The sequence below is a fragment of the Pelodiscus sinensis genome, chromosome 1 (assembly GCF_052426305.1).
Source record: "Pelodiscus sinensis isolate ZL-2025 chromosome 1, ASM5242630v1, whole genome shotgun sequence".
In the NCBI taxonomy this organism is placed as follows: Eukaryota; Metazoa; Chordata; order Testudines; family Trionychidae; genus Pelodiscus; species Pelodiscus sinensis.
The window spans coordinates 241,730,692-241,757,351 of record NC_143052.1 but is presented as its reverse complement, the minus strand read 5'-3'; the positions used below and the strand labels follow the sequence as shown (position 1 = coordinate 241,757,351).

The window sequence follows — 26,660 nt, the reverse complement described above, 5'->3', positions numbered from 1 at the left end:
CCTGCACTGCTGAGTAGGAACTCATTGTCACAATCCCCGGGGAGGCATAAGGATCTTGACAAAAAGGGGTTTTTGCACAAAATGGAAATGGCCACGCTACTTGTTTTTGCGCAAAAACCCCTGGTGTAAAAACGGCTTGGACTAGCTTATGCAAATGAAGCGCAACAAAATGCTAATCAGTGCTTCATTTGCATACTTCGCTGGCAAAAGCCATAGTGTAGACAAAGCCTGAGAGAGACCAGAGGATCTGGCCAAGCAGGACAGAGTGGTGGGGTGCTCCAGGGATCAGGAATGTGGATGTCAGCGATTTGATCAGCACATCAAGGGACAACCCTAAGGCGGACTTCTGTGATTTTTAACCCATCACACTCATGACCGCTCTTGTGGTTTCCCTGTACTTTCTCATAAGAAGTCAATTTTGTGTGGGGAAGCAAAGAAATCTGTGGGGGCTATGGTTTCTACATGAATGCAGAATTCCCTTGGGGGTAATTTTTAAAATCTCATTTTAAAGAACCTGCTCTAAATATGTATGGTTTTATAATACATTCATGTGTAGGACATATGTGAAATGCCATATTTTCTATATTGTTGCTTTAAAATAAACGTAAAAATTACTTACAGTAATATCAGTACCCAAGTTACCGAACACTGACAACTACTGTTTGTATTTTCTTGGCCCAAACTCCACATTGATGCTTCAATAAAGAAGGAAAGGTTGGCCACCCTAAAATGGCTAAAATACAAGAAAATGCCCCTTTTGATTGTTCCCTGTTGCACCATGTGATTTCTGGCCAGTAATAATTTTATACTAAATATTTTGCCCTTTCTCACAAATTGTTTTAGTTGGTCTATCTGTTGAACATCTCACCTTAAATATTATTGTGACATTGTGTGTTGCCATATAAGGTGACCGGGTGTGTTTCTGTTGATTTTTGTTCTTTGCCTTAGCTTGGCTTTGGATCTTTCCTTGGGATTATTGGAATCAATCTGGTAGAGAACAGAAGGCAAATGGTAAGCAACAAAACTTTTTTTTCTTTTCCTTTTAACATTAAAATGTTTTAAAGGCTTTATTGAATGAATTTACCATCTGCAGTTTTGATTGCTGAATCCTGTGGCTTTTCATCCCAGGGTCAATTGATTTAAATAAATGCAATTAAAAAGCAGTACACATTTCACATTTATACTTTTAAGTTATTTTCTTAACGAAAATTGACAAAGCAAGTTGATTTGTAACTAAATAAAGTCTAAGTCAAAGTCCCTTCCAAAGCCGATGGCTCGTTGGGGTGACATGGTTAAAGCATGTCATTTTCATAGCCAGTGGTACACAAGATAGTGATGTGGTCAGCATCACATTCAACTGCCTTTGACTGCCCTAACCCAGCAGATCTGATACCCATTTTGTAGCCGGGTGCATGGAAAGTGGCCTTTCAGTCTGAGAAATAGCCTTTACACTTAGAAGAAAAAAAAAAAGAGAGAGAAAATCCGGTGGCATTTTAAAGACTATCAAATTTATTAGAGTATTAGGACATACGCTTTTGTGAGCTACAACTCACTTTCCTCAGATACTGAAGAAGAATAAAAGGATGCAAAGAAGGCAGTATGACATCAGTGCTAATTAAATCAGAGTGAAGGTGAGAGTACCTGATTGGGAAATTACCTGTCAGGTGAGAATCATTGAATGTGTTTATTTCAAGTTGGGGGGTAGCATGGTGGCTTGAGCATTGGCCTGCTAAACCCAGGGTTGTGAGTTCAATTCTTGTGAAGGCTATTTGGGGCAAAAATTTGTCAGGGATGGTACTTGGTCCTGCTGTGAAGGCAGGGGACTGGACTCAATGACCTTTCAAGGTTGCTTCCAGTTCTAGGAGATTGGCAATCTCCATTAATGTGACCTCGGTTTAAGGTATCAAATTTGCATATGAATTCCAGCCTGGCCAGTTTCCTGCAGCAGCGTGTTTTTGAGGATTTTTTTGCCTGGGAATGTCAACTTGCAAGTCTGAAACTGTGTCCAGGGAGATTAAAGTGCTCCTCCACAGGGTTTTGTATATTGCCATTCTTAATGTCTGATTTGTGTCCATTTAGTCTTTTGCACAGAGACAGTACAGTTTATCCAATGTACATGGCAGAGTGGTATTATTAGCACATAATGGCATATATTATATTAGTAGATATGCTCATAAATGAGCCTTTGATATGGATAGGTCCTGTAAGGCTGTCATTAGGATAGAGGTGTGGACAGGGCTGGCGATGGGGTGTGTTGGAGAAATAGGTTCCTGGATTAGTGTTTCCTTTGTGGGGCGTGAAGTTGATGGTAATTGTCTCAGGTTGGGGAGTGGTCTGCCTCCCAAGGTCTGAGAGAGCAAGGGATCATCATCTATGACAGGTTGAGATCCTTGATGATGTGTAAGAGGGGTTTTAGTGGGGTAATGGCTAGTGGCATTCTGTTGCTTTCTTTATTAGGTCTGTCTTGTAGTAAGTGACTTCTGGGTATCAGACTGGCTTTGTCTGTCTATTTCTTCAATTCTCCAGGTAGGTATTATAGTTTTAAGAATGCTTCATAGAGTTCCTGTAAGTATTTGTCTCTTTCTGAGGGATTGGAGTAAATGTGGCTGAATCTTAGGGCTTGGCAGTAGACAATGGATCATGTGATTTGTCCTGGATGAAAGTTGGAGGTGTGTAAGTAAGTATAGCAGTCACTTGGTTTCCCGTACAGAGTGGTATTTATGTGACCATCTTCTTATCACTGTTGGAGATGAACCCCATCGACTTTGATTTAATTAGCCCTGATGTCACACTGGCTTCTCTGTATCCTTTTTTCTTGTTCAGCATCTGATAATGTGAGATGTAGCTCACGAAAGCTTATGCACTACTATCTTAATACATTTGTTAGTTTTTCAAGTGCCACTGGATTCCTTGGTATTTTTGCTAAAATAGACTAACATGGTACCTCTACTAAATTTGTCCTTTTTTTGCTACACAGGAGGATACACTGTATCTATACACCTCATCTTAAAAATTATATTGCTTTCTTACATTTATTAAGACTTTTAATTTTTACATATTTTATATTCATCATGTTAGAAAATGGTGAATGATGCATTTCTTATTTACTAGTTGATGATTAATTTTTAAATGTGGTTTGTGTTCACCTCTATTTAGATGGAAATTCAAATTCAATTAAAATGTACAAATGACATTTTATTTTTTTAATTAAATGTAGCTTAAATGCGCTGGATATATAACAAGAAGTTTATCAGCCATGTTTTGCATTTAAAACTAAACAATTTATTAAAGAAAGGAAGTATTATCTATAGTAAATGAATTGAACAGGTTGTTTCTGGTCACCATGTCCTTCAAGATGTTAGAATTAGATCTCATCCTCTCACAATTAGTTTTAATTCATAGATTGTATGAGGAAGCCAGCTGGCTTCTTATCTTTGAATGAAATAGTGAAGAGAACTAGTTCAATAAGCTGAAATAAAGAAAATATTCTATCTGCATATATAGAACAGGCTACTGCAATCAAAGCTGTAATACCTTACTAATACCTTCTGTAATACCATGTACTCTCAAAAAACCCCAAACTCCGTATTTTCAAAAAACAAAACAACCCATGGTTCTTATTAGCAAGGTGGTGGTGAAGTTTCTCTGGCTAGTTCAGACAGGGCCATTATATTTATGTAGGGGTTTGCTGAATTAGATCTTACAAACCTAATTCAACAAACCTCTGCATAAATTATTTGCTTTTACTTGGGTGAATTGTTATTTAGGTATTTGGAACTATTTGTGTGAATAAAATTTTTCAGGATTGGGTCTCTAGATAGTGTAACAGCTTTTCTACTCAGTGCAAAAAGCAGATGTGTTGGTGGCTGAATATCAGCTTTGTCACATATGCATTCTACACTACAAAAATCATAGTTAAACTTCATGAAATACTATTAATTTAAAAGGTTCAGACCTTCAGCTGTCATAAATAGGCAAAGTTCCACTGATTTTAGTGAAATTACACTGAATTACAACAGCTGAGGAACTGACCAATTACCTTTGTTCTTTTATGTATTTTAAAGCAGGTTATTTTTTTGAGTTTTTCTATTTTCGTTGTCAGTAAAAACTGAATTTTTTTCTGTATTAATAAACTAACAGGAAAATAATTTCAGGACATATTTTCCATTACACGCTAGTTTTCATAACACATTTTCAAGTAATCCCTAATTGTGAATGTTTGTTTTGTATTTTCAAGAACTCTTACTCCGGAATCCTATATCAGAGTTGCTAATAGGGCTAATTTTAATTCCATCTAAAGGCAATAGAATGCTTGCCAGATGAAAATAGGATTTTGTTTTCATTGTAATCAAGATAATTTACTAAGTGTTATCACTCTTGATAGTGTATTACCTCTCAATTTTTCCTTTAATTCATCTCTCAGTTTTCCATCTCTTTTTTTTTTTATGCACAACAGGCAGTCAAAAAGCTGTAAAAAATGAGTTGAATGAGATGGTCCTTGAAATTCAGACTGCATGGTATGTTTGTAATATTCATGCAATAAGGACTGTGAGGAATCCATGCCATAATTGCTTAACCCCAATGTCAGTTTGTATATCTCAATATAAAATAATAAAAACCAGCCTTTTGGTGTGAAATATGCAGTGATAGAATAGAGAGAAAAAGTTTGTTGACTGATAAATGAAAAAACTGTTTAAGAAAATATCTAGAAGCCAATTAAACTTGTCTTCAGTATAGCCCATAATGCACAAAAACATTAAATGTTATCAAAGGTAAGGATGAGTCCTTAGCTTGTTTTTAAATAATACAGAAACAGTTTCTAAAACAAGAGGGATTACATCATAGGTTGTAAAATCCAGGGCTTTAATTACTTGCTTGAGTGTAATTTACGTGCATTCTGTTGAAAGGCTTGGGGGTAGCTGAAATGGGTTTGCAGCCATCATTAATAGAGGGAGTACAAAAGTTCAGATAAGCATGGAAATTTTAGAGGCATATTGTATTACTATAATGTAAAAATGCTTTATGAATTCAATCCAAGTAGGGAAGGGAAATGATTTATCAGTGACTCTAAGTTTAATGGAACTTAGTTTGAAATAGAACTTCAATGTAATTCAAGACTAACCCAGTGCTGAACTGATAATGGTATGGTCCTATCTAATGACTTGATTAATTTGTGTTATTTAGAAAATCATAACATGAAAAATCAGTGTAGAGTCAGCTACAGTAGAGACATTCTTTATAACTTATTTTTCTTAGTAAACTTTTGTTTTCTCAATGTTGCATTTATTTTTCATCTAGAACTGCAAGTTCAAATTTGTTTAGTGCTGTTAATAACTTCCTTATGATAATATACCCCAAACATTTAAAAACTCAATGCACAATATTTTAAAATTCCGCAAAATTCAGCATCATAACCATGTCACTTTTAATTATTTTGGTAATTTTATTTCAAATTACCTGTCAGCAGACACACACAATTTCCCCCAGGAGTTGATAGTTAAAGAAACCCCTAGTCTAGAGATTCCTTTTCAACAGTACAACACAGAACCAGCTCAAGCCCCACCCTAGTAATCTGGGAAAATTACATGCTACTGTCTGGGGGTCTTTAAGAGGCAATATTTCCTCTCTTGTGAGCACAGAATCTGAGGTAGTGTATTCTTTAACAGTAACCTTGCATTAATCAAGGAAAACAGCACAAGCAAGATTCATAAACATAAAAGGAAGGAGCAAAACATCTATGCCAGAGTATGCTGGGTCTTGTCTTTTGCCTCAGGTTTTTAATCAAACACCAAAGTTCTTGTACGGTGCCCCTTCGCCCCCCTTAACAGCCCACTTGCAGTTGCTGTCCCTCACCAGTAAAGACCCATTCACATCTGTATGAATTCACCTCCAACCATAGTGTGTGTGTGTGTGTGTGTGTGTGTGTGTGTGTGTGTGTGTGGAGTGGGGGAGGGGTTAAATATTAAAAGCCACTTTGCTTGCTTTGCCATCCAGTTACCTGCTGGCCATTCCCACTGGCCACACCCATTGGCTCACTTTCTGCTGCTACCTGCCTCTCTGCTCTCAGTCCCTGAGAGCAATGTCTACACTGCCACCCTAGTTCAAACTAGGGTGGCTAATGTAGGCATTCGAACTTGCAAATGAAGCCTGGGATTTAAATATCCCGGGCTTTATTTGCATGTTCCCGGGCGCTGCCATTTTTAAATGCCCCGTAGTTCGAACTACCTGCCTGTGGCTACATGTGGCACGGACTAGGTAGTTCGAATTAAAGCTCCTAATTCGAACTACCGTTATTCCTCCTGCAAGGAGGCGGCGGCGCCCAGGAACATGCAAATAAAGCCCGGGATATTTAAATCCCAGGCTTCATTTGCAAGTTTGAATGCCTAGATTAGCCACCCTAGTTGGAACTAGGGTGGCAGTGTAGACATACCCTGAGTGAGTGTCAGCTTTTACGGATTTTTAGCTTTCAGCAGTCTGGGCAGAAGCACTGTCCCATCCTAAGTGGTTTCAGCACTTGAAATAACAAAAGGCTGCTAATGAAGCCTATCTAGTTCTATCTTTGAACAGTGGGGAGGAACAGGTTAAGCCAGACTGGGGACTCTTAGGGAAAGTCCACACTTCTTGGCTGGGACCTCTGTCCCTACTCCTTTCTGCTTTCAAAAGCTTTGGCATTTGAGCTCCCGGCTTATTGAGGACCTTTCAGCTGAGGGTGACCTAGTTATTTAGGACGGGTTAAGCACAGTTCTGCTTCCCTTTGTTGGTAGTTCGTCATGTCCGATGACATCTTGAGCTTGCACAGGCTCATCGGTTGTGGACAGGGGTGGATGAGAGTGCCGCAGGATCCAGGGCAGTGCCGCGGGGCTCCGAGCAGCAAAATTTCGCGGGGCCCCTCTTTTGACATGGCGCATGCGCGGGGCCTCGGAAGCGCTGGGCCCAGGGCAGCCTTCCCGCTCGCCCTGCCCTAAATCCGCCGCTGGACTCGCATGTGGCTGAGGAGTCCAAGCCTTGAACCAAGGGCATTCACAGTGGGGGCAATGGAATTGTCCTGGCTCTGTCGGTGTGGCAGCTACTGTTGGTTTTCTCCTCTCACAAGCATCAATCAGGCGTATGCATCATTGCTTTTCGAAGTTGTCATACATGTGTCTTATGAGAGCATGCCAGCCTCTTCGGTCTTCTGCATGCTGCTCTAGCTGCTTTGGCTTTAATCCAGCATGAGCAATGTTGGCATTTACAAAGTCTTTATACCTCTTGCGAGGCCTACGTTGATTCCTTTTGCCCCGGGAGAGTTCACCATAGAGGAAACCACAACATTGATAGCAATAGTTCATGACCCCTATATTTAGTACTGAAGTGCTTTGTAACCTACTTGTTTGTTGATCACTTTGAGCAATACAGCTGTATCTGCTGGATATCTAAGCAAAGTATGTGTGTTCAGGTTAATACAGTTTGCTCCTGAAGTCTCTTCTCCTTCCTAGCTAGCTGTCTGGCAAATGTTCATTCAGACCCTGCTTACAAAAGTGCTAGGACGGGCAGTCCAGGCATAGATACTTTGGGTACGTCTAGACTACGTGCCTCTGTCGCCAGAGGCATGTAGATTAGGCTACCAGGCATAGGAAAATGAAGCGGTGATTTAAATAATCGCCACTTCATTTAAATTTACATGGCTGCTGCGCTGAGCCAATCAGCTGTTTGTAGGCTCAGCGCGGCAGTCTGGACGCGTGGGTGTCGACATCAAAGGCATTTGTCGACTACCCAGGTAAACCTCATCCCAGGAGGCATACCTGGATGGTCGACAAATGCCTTTGATGTCGACACCCACATGTCCAGACTGCCGCGCTGAGCCTACAAACAGCTGATTGGCTCAGCGCAGCAGCCATGTAAATTTAAATGAAGCGGCGATTATTTAAATCACCGCTTCATTTTCCTATGCCTGGTAGCCTAATCTACATGCCTCTGGTGACAGAGGCATGTAGTCTAGACGTACCCTTTCACTACTGCTTTTTACTGGCCAGCACCTATTCTACAGTGATGTTTTCACCATTACTGCTGGCAGGTCAACATGGAAGTGCTGAAAATTTAGTGCAGAGAAGGCCAATAAATCAGCAACACACTGTTTTATGCTTTGAGGGCTTCCTTTGCTACAAGAAGGGCTTTGAATAAATGAAAATGAAAATTATGTAGGAATTAGGGGCTAAAAGAGAAGGACCGGTATCGCTTACCTCCTTCATACCAGTTCAGTTTAACCCCTGAGGATTAGCACTACTCTTTGGATCTAAAAACTAAGACAATGGCAATGTAGTGTAAATCTTACATTCTTAGAGTAGATGGGCAATAGACTATGGTCCCTGAAAAGAGAAATTCTGTGTTTCTAGAAATAAAAATATAGGACTAATTGTATACAGGCAGTCCCCGGGTTACGTACAAGATAGGGACTGTAGGTTTGTTCTTAAGTTGAATCTGTATGTAAGTCGGAACTGGCGTCCAGATTCAGACACTGCTGAAACTGACCGCCAGTTCTGACTTACATACAGAATCAACTTAAGAACCCCAGGCGTCCCCAAGTCAGCTGCTGCTGAAACTGATCAGCAGCTGATTCCAGGAAGCCCGGGGCAGAGCAACTCTGCCTGGGGCTTCCTGTAGTCAGCGCTGGTCAGTTTCAGCAGAAGCTGACTTGGGGACGCCTGGGGCAGAGCAGCTGGGGTGCTGCTGGGTTGCTCCAGTAGCGCCACTCCTCGGTGCTACTGGACCAACCCAGCAGCACCCCATCTGCTCTGCCCCAGGCGTCCTGATTCAGCCGCTGCTGAAACTGACCAGCAGCGGCTGAATCAGGACCTGGGGCAGAGCAGCTGGGGTGCTGCCGGGTTGGTCCAGTAGTGCCCAGAGCGGCGCTGCAGGACCAATCGGCAGGGCCCCAGCTGCTCTGCCCCAGAGTCCAAAACAAAAGCCTTGTCTGCTGGGGGGGGGGGGAAGCACACTAGCTGCATCCCCCCCCCCAGCAGATCAGGGACACGGGGAGCAGAGCCGCAGCGGCAGCGGGGTGCCGCGCCTCTGAGGCTTTGCTCTGGCAAAGCCTCAGAGGCGAGGGACCCCGCCGCGGCTGCGGCTTCAGTCCCGGTGCCTGTGGTCTGCTGGGGACGGTCCCCAGCAGACCACAGGCACCCGGACTGAAGCCGCAGCCGCGGGGGGGTCCCGCGCCTCTGAGGCTTTGCCAGAGCAAAGCCTCAGAGGCACGGGGAACCGCCGCTGCTGCCGCTTCAGTCTGGGTGCCTGTGGTCTGCTGGGGACCATCCCCAGCAGACCACAGGCACCCAGACTGAAGCGGCAGCAGCGGCGGTTCCCCGCGCCTCTGAGGCTTTGCTCTGGCAAAGCCTCAGAAGCGCGGGAACCCACCCGGTGCCCCTGGTCTGCTGGAGACGGTCTCCAGCAGACCAGGGGCACCGGAGCAGCTTACGAACGGGGCTTTCTCGCCCCGACCTCCGGGGCGAGAGAGCCCCATTCGTAAGTGCGGATCCGACATAAGTCGGATCCGCGTAAGTCGGGGACTGCCTGTATTAAGATTTTTTTTTTCATGATGTTTTCTTACGCTGTTTATGAAATGGCAGCAGCGGGTACTTTACTGTCACCGGATTGAAAACAAAAGTAAACTTTATGACTTGTGCAATGTGTTTGTGGAACAGTAAAGAAATTGATGAATGTCCCCAGCAAATGTAAGTTAGAGGGCAAACAAACCATCAACAATTAGTCCTTTAGGGTACGTCTTCACTTGTTCCCTACCTCAAGGTATGGATGCAAATGTAGCCGGCCGAAATTGCTAATTAAGTGGGGATTTAAATATTTTTGTAGGAGTAACGTTAGTTCAAACCAAGGGTTTGATTCAAACTAATGTGGCTCGGAGCGCACTTCCTGGTTCGAATCCGCTGGCGATCAGAATAGCACGAAGGTGAGATTATGCTAATGAAGCACGGGATATTTAAATCCCTGCTTCCTTAGCAATTTCGATGGGCTACATTTGCATCCCTAACCTGAGATAAGGAGCAAATGTAGACGTACCCTAAGTGTGTGTGTGTGTGTGTGTGTGTGTGTGTGTGTGTGTGTGTGTGTGTAGAGGGGTGGCATGCATTTAATGTTTATAGCAACGTGGGGTGAGCTGGCTGTATGAAGTTTGCCAGGGTCCACCAGGGTCTAACTCTGGCAAACCGCATCCTGCCTGCTCATCCCTATGGTAACAGATGTGTGTGTTTTGAGACGTCAGCGGAGTCAGTCTGACTCACAATTTTGCAGGATAACAGATCCCATTATAGGTTTTCCTGGTGTTAAAACAATATTGGATGTAATAATTTTGATCTGTTTAAAATATTACCTTTCTTTTCCAGGAAATGCTAAACCTTTACAATATTTAACATGCTGTTTATTTCATTTGTATTGTTCTTTTATTGTGCTGAACAGAAATTACAGTTAAAGCAATAAAATGCATTTTCCCCATTGTAATCAATAAAGAAGCATCTGTGTATGAAAGTTCTTGGCTATTCTCTGTAATGCCACAGCTGTTGATCTACAGGCCTAGATACATTCTTAAATTATATTACCTTTCCTTTAATGCTGTAGTTACTTTTTGCTTCTTGTATATATTTCTGGGATCCTCCCATCTGTAATCATTCTTAAACAAGTGTTTTTTGTTGATGCTCATCAAGGGAGTTTCTAGCTGTTTTAAGTGCCTAGGGGTATGTCTACACTACAAAGTTAGTTTGAACTAACGGACGTTAGTTCGAACTAACTTTCATAGGCGCTACACTAGCGCTCCATTAGTTGGAATTAAATTTGAACTAACGGAGTGCTTAGTTCAAACTAGGAAAACCTCATATTACGAGGATTAAGCCTAGTTTGAACTAGCTAGTTCGAATTAAGGGGTGTGTAGCCCCTTAATTCGAGCTAGTGGGAGGCTAGCCCTCCCCAGGTTTCCCTGGTGGCCACTCTGGCCAACACCAGGGAAACTCTTCTGCACCCCTCCTGGCCCCGGACCCCTTAAAGGGGCACGGGCTGGCTACGGTGCCCATGCCAGGTGCAAACCTGCCAACACCCAGCCAGCAGACCCTGCACCTGGCATGGATCGAGCCACCCACCCAATGCCCCCCAGACCTCCCCCCTCTTCCCAGGACCAGGCTGGTGGCTCCCGGGAGCTTGCCCGGGACTGCAAGAGGTGGGCACCCGCCTGGGCTAGTGCAGACATCATGGACCTCGTCTATGATCTCCGCACTAGGCACAGGAAAGTGGCCATCTAGGGCAGGAGAGCTGCCAGCCTGGCCACCCAGGAGCAGGTGTGCAAGAGAATCAAGGGGGTCCAGTGAGACCCCCGACCCTGAGCCCTGAGCTTACAATGGCCATCCTGGGTCAGACCAAAGGTCCATCTAGCCCAGTAGCCTGTCTGCCGACAGTGGCCAACCCTAGGGACCCTGGAGGGGATGGACCGAAGACAGTGACCAAGCCATTTGTCTCGTGCCATCCCTCTCCAGCCTTCCACAAACCTTGGGCAGGGACACCACTCCTACCCCGTGGCTAATAGCACTCCATGGACCCAGCCTCCATGACTTGATCTCACTTCCCTTTAAACTCTGTTCTAGTTCTAGCCTTCACAGCCTCCTGCAGCAAGGAGTTCCACAGGTTGACTCTTTGCTTTGTGAAGAACAACTTTCTGTTACTAGTTTGAAGCCTGCTACCCATTCCTTTCCTTTGGTGTCCTCTAGTCCTTCTATTATGGGAACCAATGGAGAACTTTTCTGTATGCACCCTCTCCACCCCACTCATGCTTTTAGAGACCTCTATCCTGTCCTCCCTCCGTCTCCTCTTTTCTAAGCTGAAAAGTCCCAGTCTCTTTAGCCTCTCTTCATATGGGACCTGTTCCCAACCCCTGATCATTTTAGTTGCCCTCCCCTCTCCCAGCCTCTCTCTTCCCCTCTCCCACTTCCTTTTCCCAGTCTCCCCCAGTTTTGTTCAATAAAGACAGATTCCATTTCGGAAGACACGTTATCTTTATTTTGTACATCAAGAAGAGGGGCTAGGGAAGGGTAAGTGGAAGGAGGTGAGGGAGGAATGGGGCATGAGCCCCCGATGGGGAGGACTGGGCTGGCTCTGCGGGCTTCTGGAGGTGGAAGCTCTCCTGCAGCCCCCCAATTGCCCTCTCTCCCCAGATGGCAGCCTGCGGCAAGTGCAGCCGGTCTGATGTCCGAGTGCTGCGATGTGCCGAGTGTGGGTACTCCGGGCACTCCAAGCCAGGACTGTTTTGCAAGTAGGGCACCCTTGAGAACTGTCTGTCCGGGGTGGGGGTTGGGACCCTTTAAGCATAGCCCTTGGCTAGCCTGACAGAGCATCTCCACGCTCTAAGTTCTTCTCTGATGCCCTGCCGGCACTGCTTCTGGCCATCCTTAAGCCCGGGTCAGGGTCCACTTAATGTGGACATGCTAGTTCGAATTAGCAAAACGCTAATTCAAACTAGTTTTTTAGTCTGGATCCGTTAGTTCGAATTAGCTTAGTTCGAATTAACTAATTTGAACTAAGTTAGTTGGAATTAACGTTGTAGTGTAGACATACCCTAGTAGACTACTGCTTGCTAAGGCTGGCTCCTGAATTCTAAACGTTTTACCAATCCAAAAAGTTTCCTTATATTCTTTCCTTTCTCAGCACAATGTTCTTATTTTTCTTCCTACATACTTTTATGCATAAAGTGCCTAATTTAATCACCAGCGCCAAATAGTATCAATAAGTACTGAGGTGTAGGATTGCTTTTAACTCTAGATATTGTTGTTGACCTTTATTTCTATTATTTAAATTATTTTTAATGTGTATTTACTATAAAACAAAAATACTTAATACAAAAATGAAGCATAGAATCATGAGCAATATAACACAAATTCTGTCTGTGTGAGATACCTCATGTAATGTTGAGACTAAAACATTGCCTCTAAAGTGAATCTGGAGAGGCATGGATAGGAGCAAACAGGGCTATTGTAGATATTGCAATCTGAGACCCAAGACTGGGTTTACCAGTTAATTTATGATCATTCAGGGGCCAAATGTCAACAAAAGGAAAGAAGAACTGAAGAGATATGCTGGCTTGTCAACTATACAAATCTTCTCAGAAAGGTTTAACAAAGGAATAGGATGGTAGAGTAAGTACTACAATAGTCTTGCTATGGCAGTATGTTTCTCTGATGGGCCCATCCCTATGACATCTAGTGTATGGAGCACAAAACTTTTTCCAATGAGCATTTAAAACAATTCTCACTTCCAGTGGTTGAGGTTTTTGTAGTTCATAATTTAACCCAGAATGCAGGCAACCCCATCCCAATAATCAGAAAGATATATCTACAGGAAGAATTTCCTTTTTATGAGCAAATTGTTGCGCATCTCCAATAGCCGCCTGCATGCTCCCTCAAGCAGGATTCTGCAGAGAAGGCAGAAGTGTTTAATAAATATATCTGTTCTAGATTTGGGAAAAGCAGATGCTGATAATGTAAGTAAGCCCTGTAAACATACAGAATTTGTATTCACAAAAATGTGTGGTGGATATCTGCATTGACATCGATGGATGTGGATACCTGTGTATATAAGGCAGATATCAGCAAATCTGCAGGGTTATGGATACAAAATTTGTTTTCACATCTGCAACTATGTCTGTAAAAATGAGCTGTGGATATTTGCATCAATATCTGCAAATGTGGATACCCGTGAATATCCACAGATTTGCAGGGCTCTATATGTAATGAGGTTTAACAGTTAATTCGAACTAAGGGGTTTATCTGGGAATCCCGTTTCTCTGCTGCGTGTAGATGCGGGCAGTTACTTCAGGCTAGTCAGTTTCCAAAATGGCGACTGGCCAGGAATATGCTAATCAAGCGTGGGATATTTAAATCCCGCGCTTCATTAGCAATTTCTGTCGCCCTCATTAGCCTCCCTAGTTTGAACTAAGGGGCTAGTGTAGACGTACCCTCTGAAAACATGCTATTCAATGATAGTCTCAAGGAGCTGATTGAATCCCATCCTTTGATTGCCTGTAGGTAAAAATACAGAACAATACATTTGTATTTCATATAGAATACTTCATATAACCTATACCCCCAATACTTTAACAGGTTAAATAATGCAAGATAAATTAAAGAAAGAAGTAATGGAAATGTGCATAAATTAAAGCATTCATCATAAACACAATATCAGAGGAGAGGGAAATTAAGGTGCAACAAAGGAGACATTTTATGGTAAAAGATAAGATCATAAATAAAATGGGGGTGTTGAAGCAGAAAGATACAAAAAAAACTTTTGTAGAGGGCAAGAACTTCAGCAAAGTGTACTCAAAATGGTGAGACCAAGTCTAAAATACAGAGATAAGGGACAGGAGAATCAAGAGAGGTATATGATGTAGACTGGAGCAAGCCCATGAAAACCAAGACATTTTGGGACAATCTTGAACTGAATTCCTGGGAGGTTGTGTGGTTATTTGAGAATGTCTGGGGGTGGTTATTAAGAGCTGCTGTAAGTGTGAGTGTGAGAAAGCAATATTATTATGCCTTGCTATGTTCTGTTGTGCTAGGACATAGGAAGACCATAGAGAAAGGAATTGCTGTTTTAAAAATACTAAATGCAGACAGTTTCTCAGACAGAAATGTCTGGTATTTTCTGATTTCCCCCCCCCCCCCGCCCCCCACCCCCCACCAGGAGTAGGGTTACCAGGTAGCTTCAGAAAAAATACTGGAAACACCTGATTGAGGGGGCAGGGGAAGAGACCAGTCAGGAGGGGAGCAGGGCTGGCCAGGAGGAGTGTGTGTGTGTGGGGGGGGGGGGGAAGAGACGGGAATCAGGGCTGGCTGGGAGAAATCAGGGGGCGGGAGGGAGGAGATGGCTGGCAGGAAGCAGGGCAGCCAGGGAGTTGGGGAGCCGGGGGGGAGAGAATCGGTCGGTGGGGAGTGGGCCTGACCCGGGCACATGCAGATCCCAGAGCGCTGCCTGTCCCACGCACGGTCCCAGTGAAGCACGAGCGAGTCCGGCTATGGCTCTACAACGTGATTGAACAGCGCTCAGGAGCAGGGACAGGGCTTCTCCTCCCCAAGGCATCCCTCCTCCTCAGATGTAACCGGAGGCTCCCAGTGCTGATCGAGCCCCACCTCCCAGCCACTCCTCCCGCCCCCGCCGGGCTTCCATCGGACACCCAGCCAGAAAACACCGGACATTGCACATGTCTGGTATTTTCTGAATTTTTTTACTGGACAGAGGGCCCAAAAACCAGACTATCCAGTTGAATACTGGACACCCGGCAACCCTACAACACACTCAGCAATTGGGCCCAGCTCCCGGATCCCCTGCTGGGCTCCCCTGCATGCCCCCCACCCTCTGCTTACCTGGTTCCTCAGGGGCTTGTCTGTGGGCAGTTATCTGAGAACCAAATTGGACGCTGGCAAAAAAGCCTCTTCTTTTTTATTTTGCTGATTTTTTTATTTTTTAATTTTTGCTTAATAACTGCTGTCGCCCCCCCCCCTTTTTTTTTGCTCAACAACTTTGGTCTCCCTCTTTTTTTCTCAACAGAATTTTTTTCTCCTGTTTTTTCTTTTGGGGGGGGGGGGCAAGGAGTGTTCGGTATTTTTTATTAAACCATCTGGCAACCGTACCTTGAGCTCTGATTACTATACTCCCCACATTCCTATCCCCGGCCCTGCCACCCCCCCAACACTTCCCATCCTTCTACCTTGAACCGCCCATGCTCCACCTCCCACTTAAATTTCTTACAGGTACTGTTTTGTCATGATCCCCCACCTCCTGCCAGCGCCTGCTCCCTTTGAGGGGGATTGTGATACAATAGTATCTGTACAAAATTTAAGTTACTTTTACCCCTGACTCCACGTAACCTGTGTCTTCCTAAAGAAGCAGAAGAGTCACTCTAAAGATAGAAAACTCTTAAGAATAGAACCAGGTCAAGAAGGAACTAGATATGCCTGCATCATGATGCAAGTCCAGGACCAACTCTATTGGATTAAAGGAAAATAAAGCAATATTGGTATGAGGAAGACATTAATGCCTCTGGAGAATGGTTTCATTGCTATTGCCAGAAGGAATTCAAGACTGAAGTCAGTGCTATTGCTGTGCAAGAGGTGAATGGAGAGATGAAAGAAGGCTTCTTTTAAGAGCACTTGAACATATCAATGAACATGTGCATGCCTGTGCACTTGTCTAATTTGCATATGCAGATAAATAGTTTGCAAGTCCAGTCGATGCTGTATCAAGTATTTCAAGCCCCAAATTCAATATATCATAACATAAGAACATAAGAATGTCCATACTGGGTCAGACCAAAGGTCCATCTAGCCCAGTAGCCTGTCTACTGACAGTGGCCAGCGCCAAGTGTGCCAGAGGGGGTGGACCGAAGACAATGATGAAGTGATTTGTCTTGTGCCATCCATCTCCAGCTTCTGACAAACAGAGGCCAGGGATACCATTTCTATCCCCTGGCTAATAGCCTTTTATGGACCTAACCTCCATGAAATTATCTAGCTTCTCTTTAAACTCTGTTATAGTCCTAGCCTTCACAGCCTCCTCTGGCAAGGAGTTCCACAGGTTGACTATGTGCTGTGTGAAGGAGAACTTTCTTGTATTAGTTTTAAACCTGCTACCCATTAATTTCATTTGGTGTCCTCTAGTTCTTCTATTATGGGAACTAATAAATAACTTTTCTTTATTCACCCTCTCCACACTACTCATGATTTTATATACCTCTATCACATCCCCCCCCCCTCAGTTTCCTCCTTTCTAAACTGAAAAGTCCAAGTCGCTTTAGCTTCTTTTCATATGGGACCAGATGCCAAATAATTTTCCTTCACTTTCCCATAACCAATAATTTAAAAACACAGTACATCCTGTGCCTCTGTTTATATAGAAAGGTTATTACTTTATGCACTGCTCTGGCAGAAGGCAGATCATACTTTGACTAACAAACAATCCCCAGGAGTTTGCAAACATCATCGATGATCCTGGTATAAAAACAGAGAAGTAAATTAAGCAGAACTATGTTGGTTTGAATTCCAGAATAAATAATTGTTTTAGTAGTTCTCTAGTACTTTACATCTTCAAAATGAGCTACAAACAGTGGCTAAACTTCCAAATACACTGCTTCAAAATGCCCCCAGTGATTGGCAAGGAAGTACTATTTCTAGTTACAAATGAGGAAGCTGCTTATGGGCAGTCACTCCCAAAGGCATTGCTAGCATTAAACAGTTGCATGGCATGCCATAGCTGTGCATGACACTTTACATTGTTCATAAAGATACAGTCCCTGTTGCAAAGAATTGACTCCTTTGAATGCTGGAGGGTAAGCAGGCTTCAACATCCTTTGCTGCCCCCTTTTCTAGGGTGTTACCCACTCTGCTGACTCAGTTCTTCTAGCCAGTACAACTGGAAGGTTGGTATTAGTGTATCTTTAAGCCTCATCTCTTGACATCTGTGAGTAGCATTAACTACTTCTGTGCTAGATGTTCCAGACAATGCTAGAGTCCCATTGTCATTATGTGTGAGCTTAAGCCTGAGAGGAGATTGTTGTTGTTTTATAAATGCCTGAGAAAGTTGACTGGTTTCCATCAGAATCACTGGAGGAAAAATTTAGAGATAAATAAGAGCATACTTTCGTGTCTGAAAAGGACCCTTGTATATTGTGCCTCTGACCGTAGAGCCCTCCAGTAATTGGAATATTATGAAAGAAATTTTCTGTGAGGAAAAAGTTGTCCATAATATGAAAGAGGATTGAATTATTTTTTTCATCCTGCAAAATAATTGACATGTATGGTGTGGTCTTTGTGTCCTTTCCCCCCACACATTAGTTTATCTAAGCAGTTGTGCATTTTGATTCATGTTAAGTTTTTTCTCAGATTTCCCCCAGGAGTTCTTCCTTGTCCCCGTTATTTCTACCGAGATTTTCATGTCACTGTTTTGCCTGATTATTCCTGACATTTTACTTGACAAAAAGTGAACTCCTTCACAGGGGGGAAAACAAAAGTGTCTCTGGATCACAATGAATGAAAAAGTGCAAAAAAAAAAAAAGGCCAATATTCATCATTCATTCATTGTAAACTAAAAAATGATGTTTTATTTTTGCAGCCATTGAGATTCTAAAATTTATAAAGGAAAAGCTATAATTGGAAGAACGGTTTAGTTTGTTAGTGTAAGATTTCTTTCCTATACATATTTTATAGTTTACATACTCAACAAACAAATTAAACAATATTAACACTTTTTGTGTTATGAATATTGAATCAGATCCTCAGCTGATGTAAACTGATTTAACTCCACTGGAGCTAGAATTATAAATTAATGTTTTCACACGTGTTTCTAGTTACAGCACTTTAACACTTGTAATAATACCTGGCATTTCGTGCTTTATGGGTCAGTCTCATCTCTTTGTTACGCTAGTGTACATCTAAATAACTCCATTGACTCTGATGTAATCACTCAGATTTACAGTAGGAAAATCAAAAGCAGAATTTGTTCGTACATTTGCAAAGTTCTTTATAAATATTTACCATTTATCCACACAACGTCTTTGTAAGGCCAGTGTTACTATTCTTGTTTTGCAGATAGGAAAACTGAAGTGAACGTACCTGCCCACAGCCACACACAATGTCAGTGGTGGAGCCAAAAATAGAGTCAGGCTATCCTACCACCCAATGCTGCCTCTCTCAGTGCTTGCTCATATCAGTTCCAATTAGGTGTGTATAGCTGTCAGAAAGGTTTACCCTAGCAACTGTCTGTCAGGTCGGCTGTGAAGCCCCCAGGAGTGGTAGTGGTATGGTGTTCTATTTACACCTCTGCTGATCTGATCCCTTCTTAGTTCCGCCCATCAGTTGTTGGAACTGTTGTCCTCTTACATCGGAAGTGTTCCATGTGTCCCTAGCATTTCTTGAGCTAGTTATCTATTTACTGTAGTTATTTGTAGTTATTTAGTATAGATGATAAACATAGCTCAAAGAACAAGAGTTATGAAAATATGACTTTTTTTTTTTGGTTCTGCAGATGTAAAAGAAATGGCAGAAATACAAGCATGATGTACAGCTTTCTTTGATGGTCTTTGATTATTGGGTAGAGACCTATGCCTTGGGTAGAGACCCATGCCTCCATTCTTTCTGACTGAGGTATTTCCAGACTGCACAGTTCGATGCCTTTATTGTGCATCTCCCATCACAGACAAAAGGACACCTGCTTGTTTTCTCATCAGAGGCTGATATCAGAGAGTTCTCAGCAATTATAAGATACCATACGGTTTTTCCTATGCAAACTTACTTTATTCTTAAGGCAAATAGCAATGCAGAGAATACATATTACAAACAATAAAAGAACCGACACACAGTTCCAGAGTAAACCGAATTCTAACATGGATGCTGGCAGGCCTGGTCATTCTGACCGTTCCCTAGGATGGGGGCCTCCTGTGGAGAAATGTTGCAGTTTGATAGATCAGGTAGGAGAGTATAAGTCAGTTTAAAGCCAGGCTGTTTATCCAGAAATCCTCTCTGTCAGTCCTTGGAAAATCCAGTCTGAACTAACAGGTGTGTATCTCTTTAAGGGGGTGGCTGTTACAACCTGAATGAAGTTACCTAATCACACTCTGCTGTTCTCCTCTTTACCCTTCCCATGGAAATGTGTACAATTCCTCACTAATACATACACAATTGAATTCTTACTATAATGGATGGTAAGTATTTTAAAACCCATTAAAAAACTTACTTAATTCAGTAATTTCATTCAGGATATTTCAGGAAATTGTCAGTCTGTGACAACTATGATCAGACATTTCTTTGTTTTCAATATTCCCAACTGACTCAGCTACACTATTTTAAATGTCATGTTAATCCAATATTCGAAATGCCTAAAATACTTAGGGAAACATTCAGAAATGGAAGTGGAAGGAAGTCATCAGGTTTTTAAGACACCAGTTACCTCTACGAAAAGCACTTTGCAAAGTACCATGCCTTTTTTATTATGTTGGTGTGCAGAGGTTTTAAGGCATTGGATCTAATTCTCCATTGCCTTACACCTGAAGTACCCAGACATTTAAACAAAATGAGTGTAAAAATGCTACCAAAGCAAAATAGTTGGGAAACTGCCAGGTAATGGAGAACCAAGCCCAAATGTTTATACAGACTTGTTTTATTGCTGAAACACCTACCCAATATTTTGTACTTATAGAACACTCTTCATTCAAGTCTCTGAAAGCAATTTTCAAAAGCCTGCGTGTTATGTCCATTTCATAATTGGAGAAATTGAACCTCCAAAATGGTAGAGGTATTGCCCAAGCAGATATAATATGGTGATGCTGGTAAGAAGACCCATCTCTCCTTACTCAGTCTCTTTATCTGTTCTCACCAATTTGTTCTAGCCATATCATAAGTAGGTTTTTAGGGTCTAGTGAGACCAACTTTGCCTGTGTCGGTCCTTTGAATCTGCTACATCAAGGGTGGCCAACCCATTACAGACAAAGAGCCAAAATAGTGGTGGATACAACGCAAAGAGCAGAGGGAAAGAAGTTGTTGAGCAAAAGAAAAAAACAAAAACAAAAAAACCACTGCCCCTTTAAAAGCCATGTGCGGCCCAAGCAGGCTTCCCTCAGCCACAGCATCAGATCTCACTACCCCAAGAGGCGCCCTAACCAGACAAGGAAAAAAGGTCAGAGCAGGGGAATGCAGAACAGCCTCAGGTGCGGGAGCCGCAATTTTTCCTTTGAAGAGCTGCATGCGGTTCGCCAAGTTGTGGTTGTGGGAACCACAATTTTTCCTTTGAAGAGCCACATGTGGCTTGCAAGCCACGGGTTGGCCACCCTTGTGCTACATAATATTAATTGTTCCATTATGCAAGTGACCATGAATGCTCCCCCATTTCGTTCAGAAGGCTATGCCTGTTTTCTTTCGGAGAGGATTGTATGCATTTTTTCAACATGTAACATTTAAATGTGAAAGTTGAAATCATTAGTGAAAGTCCCATATTGATTATGAAGGACTTTCCTTGAAGGAAAAACGTTTTGATATAGCCAAGTTCTTATCTTCACAAATTATAATTTTCTACTTCTGGCTCTTTCAGTTGTTCACAGGGCTGTAATTTAATGTAATAGTATTTAAATTTTTTTCCTCATTGATCTGGAGGCCAGTCTAAGGAATAATTCCACAGGCACTAGATAGGCAATTACAAAACTTTTTCATCATTAGAAATTCAGGTAATTGTATTCGGTGTTAGAACGAGAATTGATACTGATGGATAATGAACCTCCAGCGCATGACATAATCATATTTCCTGTGGTCTGACAGCTCTTGAGGAAAGTCTCAATTACAGCGATGCTATTACTGAAGAACCGACCTTTGAAGAGAATGGGCTGACAGGCCATAAATTGTGAGGCACATTACCTAGTGCAGTGATAAGCCTCCTTAATAGTCCAAGAGTGCACAGTGGTGTAAAATCCTGGCCTGTTTTAATTTTCTCCACAGAGGCAGAGCAATGGTTTCAGTCAATGATGGTGGCAAAATCTGCTGGTATAGAGAAATCTATACAAAAAAGGAGACAGAGGCCCCAAATCAGAATGTTAATTAAAAATTGAAGATACTTTCCCCCTCCTGATCTGATAACACAGAAAGCTCTTTATTGAGAGCAGCACCTCAAGCAGAAGGCAGTGTATTCTTTTAGTTTTACAGGCTATTAATCTCTGTCCCTGGTTAGTTGCCATAGTAACATATGCAGTTTCTGGTTTGTGCCAGGTATTGAAAGTACTTGTACGTTGTGGATAGGGATATATGTAAGGGGACTGTTAGCCCCTTTACTTAAACTCTGTGGGAGTTTTTTGGCTTGCCAGCACCCAGTATCAAAAGGGGAAGGGTCCATGAGACTGACAGACCCCAGAGACAATGGAAAGCAGCCAACACTCCAGCTCAGCCTGATTGACAAGTTGGACAGGCCAGTGAGAAAAGCAAGAGGCCAGGACCCGTCCTCCCTGTGAGCTGGGATTGTTCAGGGTCTCTCTGAGCAAGGAGAGAGCGGAGAGACTGCTAAGAGGAGTGCAAGCTGTGGTGAGGGGCAGTTTTTGCAGCAGCAGAACCAGACACACACAGCTCAAGGAGCGCCGACCCTGTGTTGAGCAGCAGACTGGCAGTGCTCAGAGAGCCAAAAGGAACAGAGAAGCAACTCAAGGAGCTAGAGACTGGCCAAGCAGCTCAGCCTGCAGCTGGATGTGGTGAGCAGCTGGGAACTTCAAAGTGTGGGGAGAGGCTCTGGACTGGGAGAGGGGTCTGGCCACTTAGAGCTTGAGGCTGTGTGGTCACTGCCAGAGCAAGCGTGTCCAGCCTGCAGCCCCCCTTTCCCCCCTGCAGCACATCCAGGGCCTCTAAGGGGCCTCTAAAGAAGAGACTGTGGACTGTCCTTACACTTTGCAGGCTGCTGTTTTGATGTCCCTGTGCTACAGAGCAGGGCTGTGTGTTCTTATTTAACCATTCTCATTTTTTCTTATTCTTTTCCCTTTAATCGGTTGATGTTTAATAAATTGTATTTGCTTTGAACCTTATGAAGTGATCACTGGGCCAAGAAGGCCTGCAGTGTAAAGAGAGCACCTCGGAGTGGGGACACCCTAACTCCTGCCCCTAGTGACTACAAGGTCGGGGATTAAGCCCCAGGAAACCTGGGCCCAGCCTTGTTGGGGTTTTCAAGGGCTCTGCTACTCAGGAGAGTGGAGGGGGAGCCCTCAGGATCAGGGAAGCCGTGGGGTAAAGGAAGTGGGAGCAGGGACTCAGATCCTTTCACTGGTCCATTTCACTGGGGTGGTATAGAAGCCAGGAAAGTTCCCCACAATAGCGGGACCATTCCTCCGCTTACATATAGTATGCCACGTTTTTGTAAACTTCTGCTCCTCTGGTATTAACCACGGTGTTCTTGAAAGTGCAATGAACTTATTTGACTACATCTTCTGTGCTAAGCTTAGAGATACATGGAAATACAAGTAGTAAAAGCTCAACAGAACCAAATTATACATCTGATAAGTTACATTCAGGAACACACAGCTACAACAAAGTGCCTCCTCTATTTCATTATTAAATTTGTTTGCTGTGCCCAGGGTGCTCTGAAAGCCCAAGTGCTCTGAAAACTCATGGTGTAACATTTATGTAGCTATTGCAGTGCCTACATTTTTCAAACTAAAAGGCATCAGATGACAGTATTTCTCAATTTACATTGATGCAGATAATTGCAACTCTGTCTATACTTGGGGAAAAAAAACATTGAGACTTGATGAGGAGCACAGTACACAGAGACGCCAGTGCCTGTTTAATGCAAAAGCAATCATTTAGCTTCAGTAATATGTTCTTATCAGATATAATGTTACTTACATCCCACGCAACAGTGATGTATAAAAAATCTATATATTTTGTAGAGATTGAGCTGCTTTGCCTAACAGCAGAAAGTGATGTATCTTGAGAAGCATTCAGCACTTACCAGTGATTAAACAGCAAACTTAGCTTAGATATTGCCTTTGAGTAAAGGGAAGTAAAGAGTTGTTTCAGAGCCATATAGGAACCAGGTACATATCAGAGCCACAATCTTGAGCCTAGCAAATCTCATAGGGCTCTACTTTTCCCTGAAGACAAATACAGGTGGGACCTCCCTAGTCCAGCACCCTCAGGACCTGAGTGATCCCGAATAAGGGAATTTGCTGGACCAAGGGAGGTCAATTCTGGCCCCTCTCCTGATGAATTCTGGGCTCTCCTGGGGTCCATCAGGAGAGACCCAGCCAGGCTCTCCTCCTGGCCCCTGGGCTCTGTTGTCAGCTACAGATGCTGGCCCTGCCCATTGGGCTCTCTGTCCCCAGCTGTACTCCACGTCCCCAGGTGCTGAGCTCCCTGCCCTTTTCAGGCTCCGCATCTCCTAAAACATGATAGTATTAAAATGTGCATGAGATTCTGTCATTGATCTGTGTGGCGGGGTGGAGCAACCCCTCTATGATCCCAGGCCAAGAGAGGCCCAGAAGGGCAAAAGCACCGGTGTCCGTGCTGCAGGGAAAGCGACGGGGCCGGCTCTGGAGGTGCCGGGTGGGGAAGGAAGGGGGGCCACACGGAGAGCACGGACCCCGCAAGCTATCACGGGCCCGGCACAGGAGGATGACGTCACACCCTCCGGGTGTGTGACGTCAGATGGGCGCCCAGGGAGGTAAGGATGGGGAGCGGGGTGACATCACCCACTATGCCTAGGGGCGGATATAAAAGAGGGACGTCCGGGCAGGAGAGAGAGAGGGAGGAGCAGGAGCAAGAGTGTGGGGAGATGGAGGCACAGGAGGAGCAGGTGCCGGGGGATCCAAGCGCGGGGGCACAGTGGGCGCACCGTGCACCTGTGACCTGAGCCCGGGCGGCAGAGCTGAGCAGTGGCCCAGGGCGGGGTCGCAAAACCCGCAAGCAAATGTGTTTAGGGGCAACATCCCCGTTTGCTACAGTAGGGAGCTTAGCTCCCTGCTTAGGGCCCTGGGCCGGGGCCCGGGAAAGTGGGTGGACCCGGGCCTCCCTCTCTGCCATCTGAAGGTGACCCTCGAGACCCAGTCAGAGCGGTTGGCTGGCCCCAGGGTGATCTGCCAGCGTTTTGTCTCTGAACTAGATGGTGATTGGGTGTGGGGAAGTGCATGATTGAATAAAGGGGTGTAATTTGCATAAACTACGAGTGCAGACTCATGACTCAGATCCTCTGAGACAGGATTTTTTTTTAACTGACCCCTATTTTTCACAGGCTGCCACTTAGTAAAATTATCCTTATTTATTTACTACTGCTCTTCTTTCTCTGTCAATGACCGACAGTGGAATGTTCAGTACCATAACTCTAGTGAAAGTAGCAGTCATGAGAGTAAGCTTTTGAATTTACAAGAATTCTCAACTTTGCAGTTTTAGAGGCATTTTTGGTAAGTATCACATTTTGTAGTTTGATTTTTGTGTCTCACTAAAAAACACAGGGTTGGAGAGACCACATTAATCTGTAATTTTATTTTGAGATGTTCTGTTTTCTATTCCTGTTTGTTTTTATCTTTTTTGTATCTCGAAATATTTTGCATAAATTTTGAATGAACCAAGAGAATCTAGCTGAAGGAAGGCCTCATTCTGTCATCTTCACTCACCTTACTCCACAAATTGTTCTATTAATTTCAGTGGAATATCTCTCAGGGTGGGATTCACAAAGGTATTTAGGCCTAAAGTTGCATTTGTTTTAATGGGACTTAGGTGCCTAAGAATGCTACCCTAAGTTACTAGTCAGTGTTAACTAAAGGTGGGAGAATCTATCCCAGAGTCAACCTTTTTGAAATCCATGAAAGTTCTGGCATAGGTAAATTATATTTAACATGAATGAAGGTTGCAGAATCAACCCCATTGTTTCATACAAAAACACAGTTCACTGTGTATCTTTATGTGTGCATTTCTCATAGAGGCACTTAGTATTGGAATTGTGAAGCTGAAAGGTTAGCAAACTCTTGTAAGATAATTTAAGTGATTCTTATGAGAGGAAAACATTGATCTTACACTGTAAATCATCAATAAATTGCTCATGTGTGAAATAGGAAAGGCAACTCTGGGTCAGTTTCCAATAATTCATTCTTAGTTCCAACAGGCAATTTGGTAGCACCTGGATAAGTACACTAATTATTTGAGTGACTGCTATGGCTTGAAAATCAAAATAGAGATATCTTGGAGCTTCATATAAGATTGGCTTGAATTAGGGTTTTTTCATGTCCACTTTCAGAAAAAGAGCTCATAAGTCTTAGCAATTGTGCTTTCACTGTGACTGCACAGTCTAACATCCTATAAGTAACTAGAATAAACTTTAATGATAGCTCTGCGTTAGCAAGAAGATATGAACGAATATATTTAAAAAGCATCCAGGATTTATCATTTGAAAGACATGGGCCATATTATGCCATCAGGTTTTAAGCAGAATTTCTGTTGATTTCATGGAGGTGCTTAATTTCAAAGTGGATAGTGCATATCACATGATGCAGGCTTGCAAGACGATAATTTGGTACTGACACACTATGCATATTTCTACTTGAAGACACTAGTGTCCACTAACACTGCTGTAGTTATGGGCTATGAAGTATTAAGTTTAACTTCACTCTTTAAGGGCTTCATAATGAACATGTAATAATTTGCTCTAAGCATGAAATGTGGTACTTTATATAAGGGGTCAGCTAGAGCAGTGGTTCTTAAACTTCATTGCACCACAACCCCTTCTGACAACAAAAGTTACTACATGATCTCAGGAGGGGGGACCAAAACTTGAGCCTGCCTGAGCCCATCTCCCTTGGGGGGGAGGGAGGAGCAACAAAGCTTGTGTACCACCTCCCTGGGCCTGGGATCGGAGGGCAAAACCCAAGGGCTTCAGCCCAAAGCAGGAGGCCTGTAACCTGAGTCCCTCTGCCCAAGGCTGGAGCTCTTGGATTTTGGCTTTGGCCCCAAGCCCCAGCAAGTTTCAACCCTCCTTGGCAACCTCATTAAAATAGGGTTGGGACCCACTTTGTGGTTCTGACCCATGGACTGGCAGGTGAAGGTCCAGCTGGGGAAGGCAGCTGAAGTCCCATCCCTTCTACCCAAAGCCTGACCCCTTCCCCTAGACCAGGGGTGGGCAATAATTTT

At 43.4% G+C, this 26,660-nt stretch overlaps 1 protein-coding gene across 2 annotated transcripts in view; it reads left to right on the top strand.

The window, feature by feature from the left end:
• Positions 1-26,660, top strand: part of TMEM255B (transmembrane protein 255B) — a 120,129-nt gene that overhangs the window by 15,208 nt on the left and 78,261 nt on the right. For both annotated transcript variants that reach the window (XM_075918391.2, XM_075918372.2), the window contains exon 3: positions 949-1,011. In XM_075918391.2, coding sequence (XP_075774506.1) covers positions 949-1,011 — 63 coding nt within the window. The remainder of the gene's footprint in view (positions 1-948; positions 1,012-26,660) is intronic.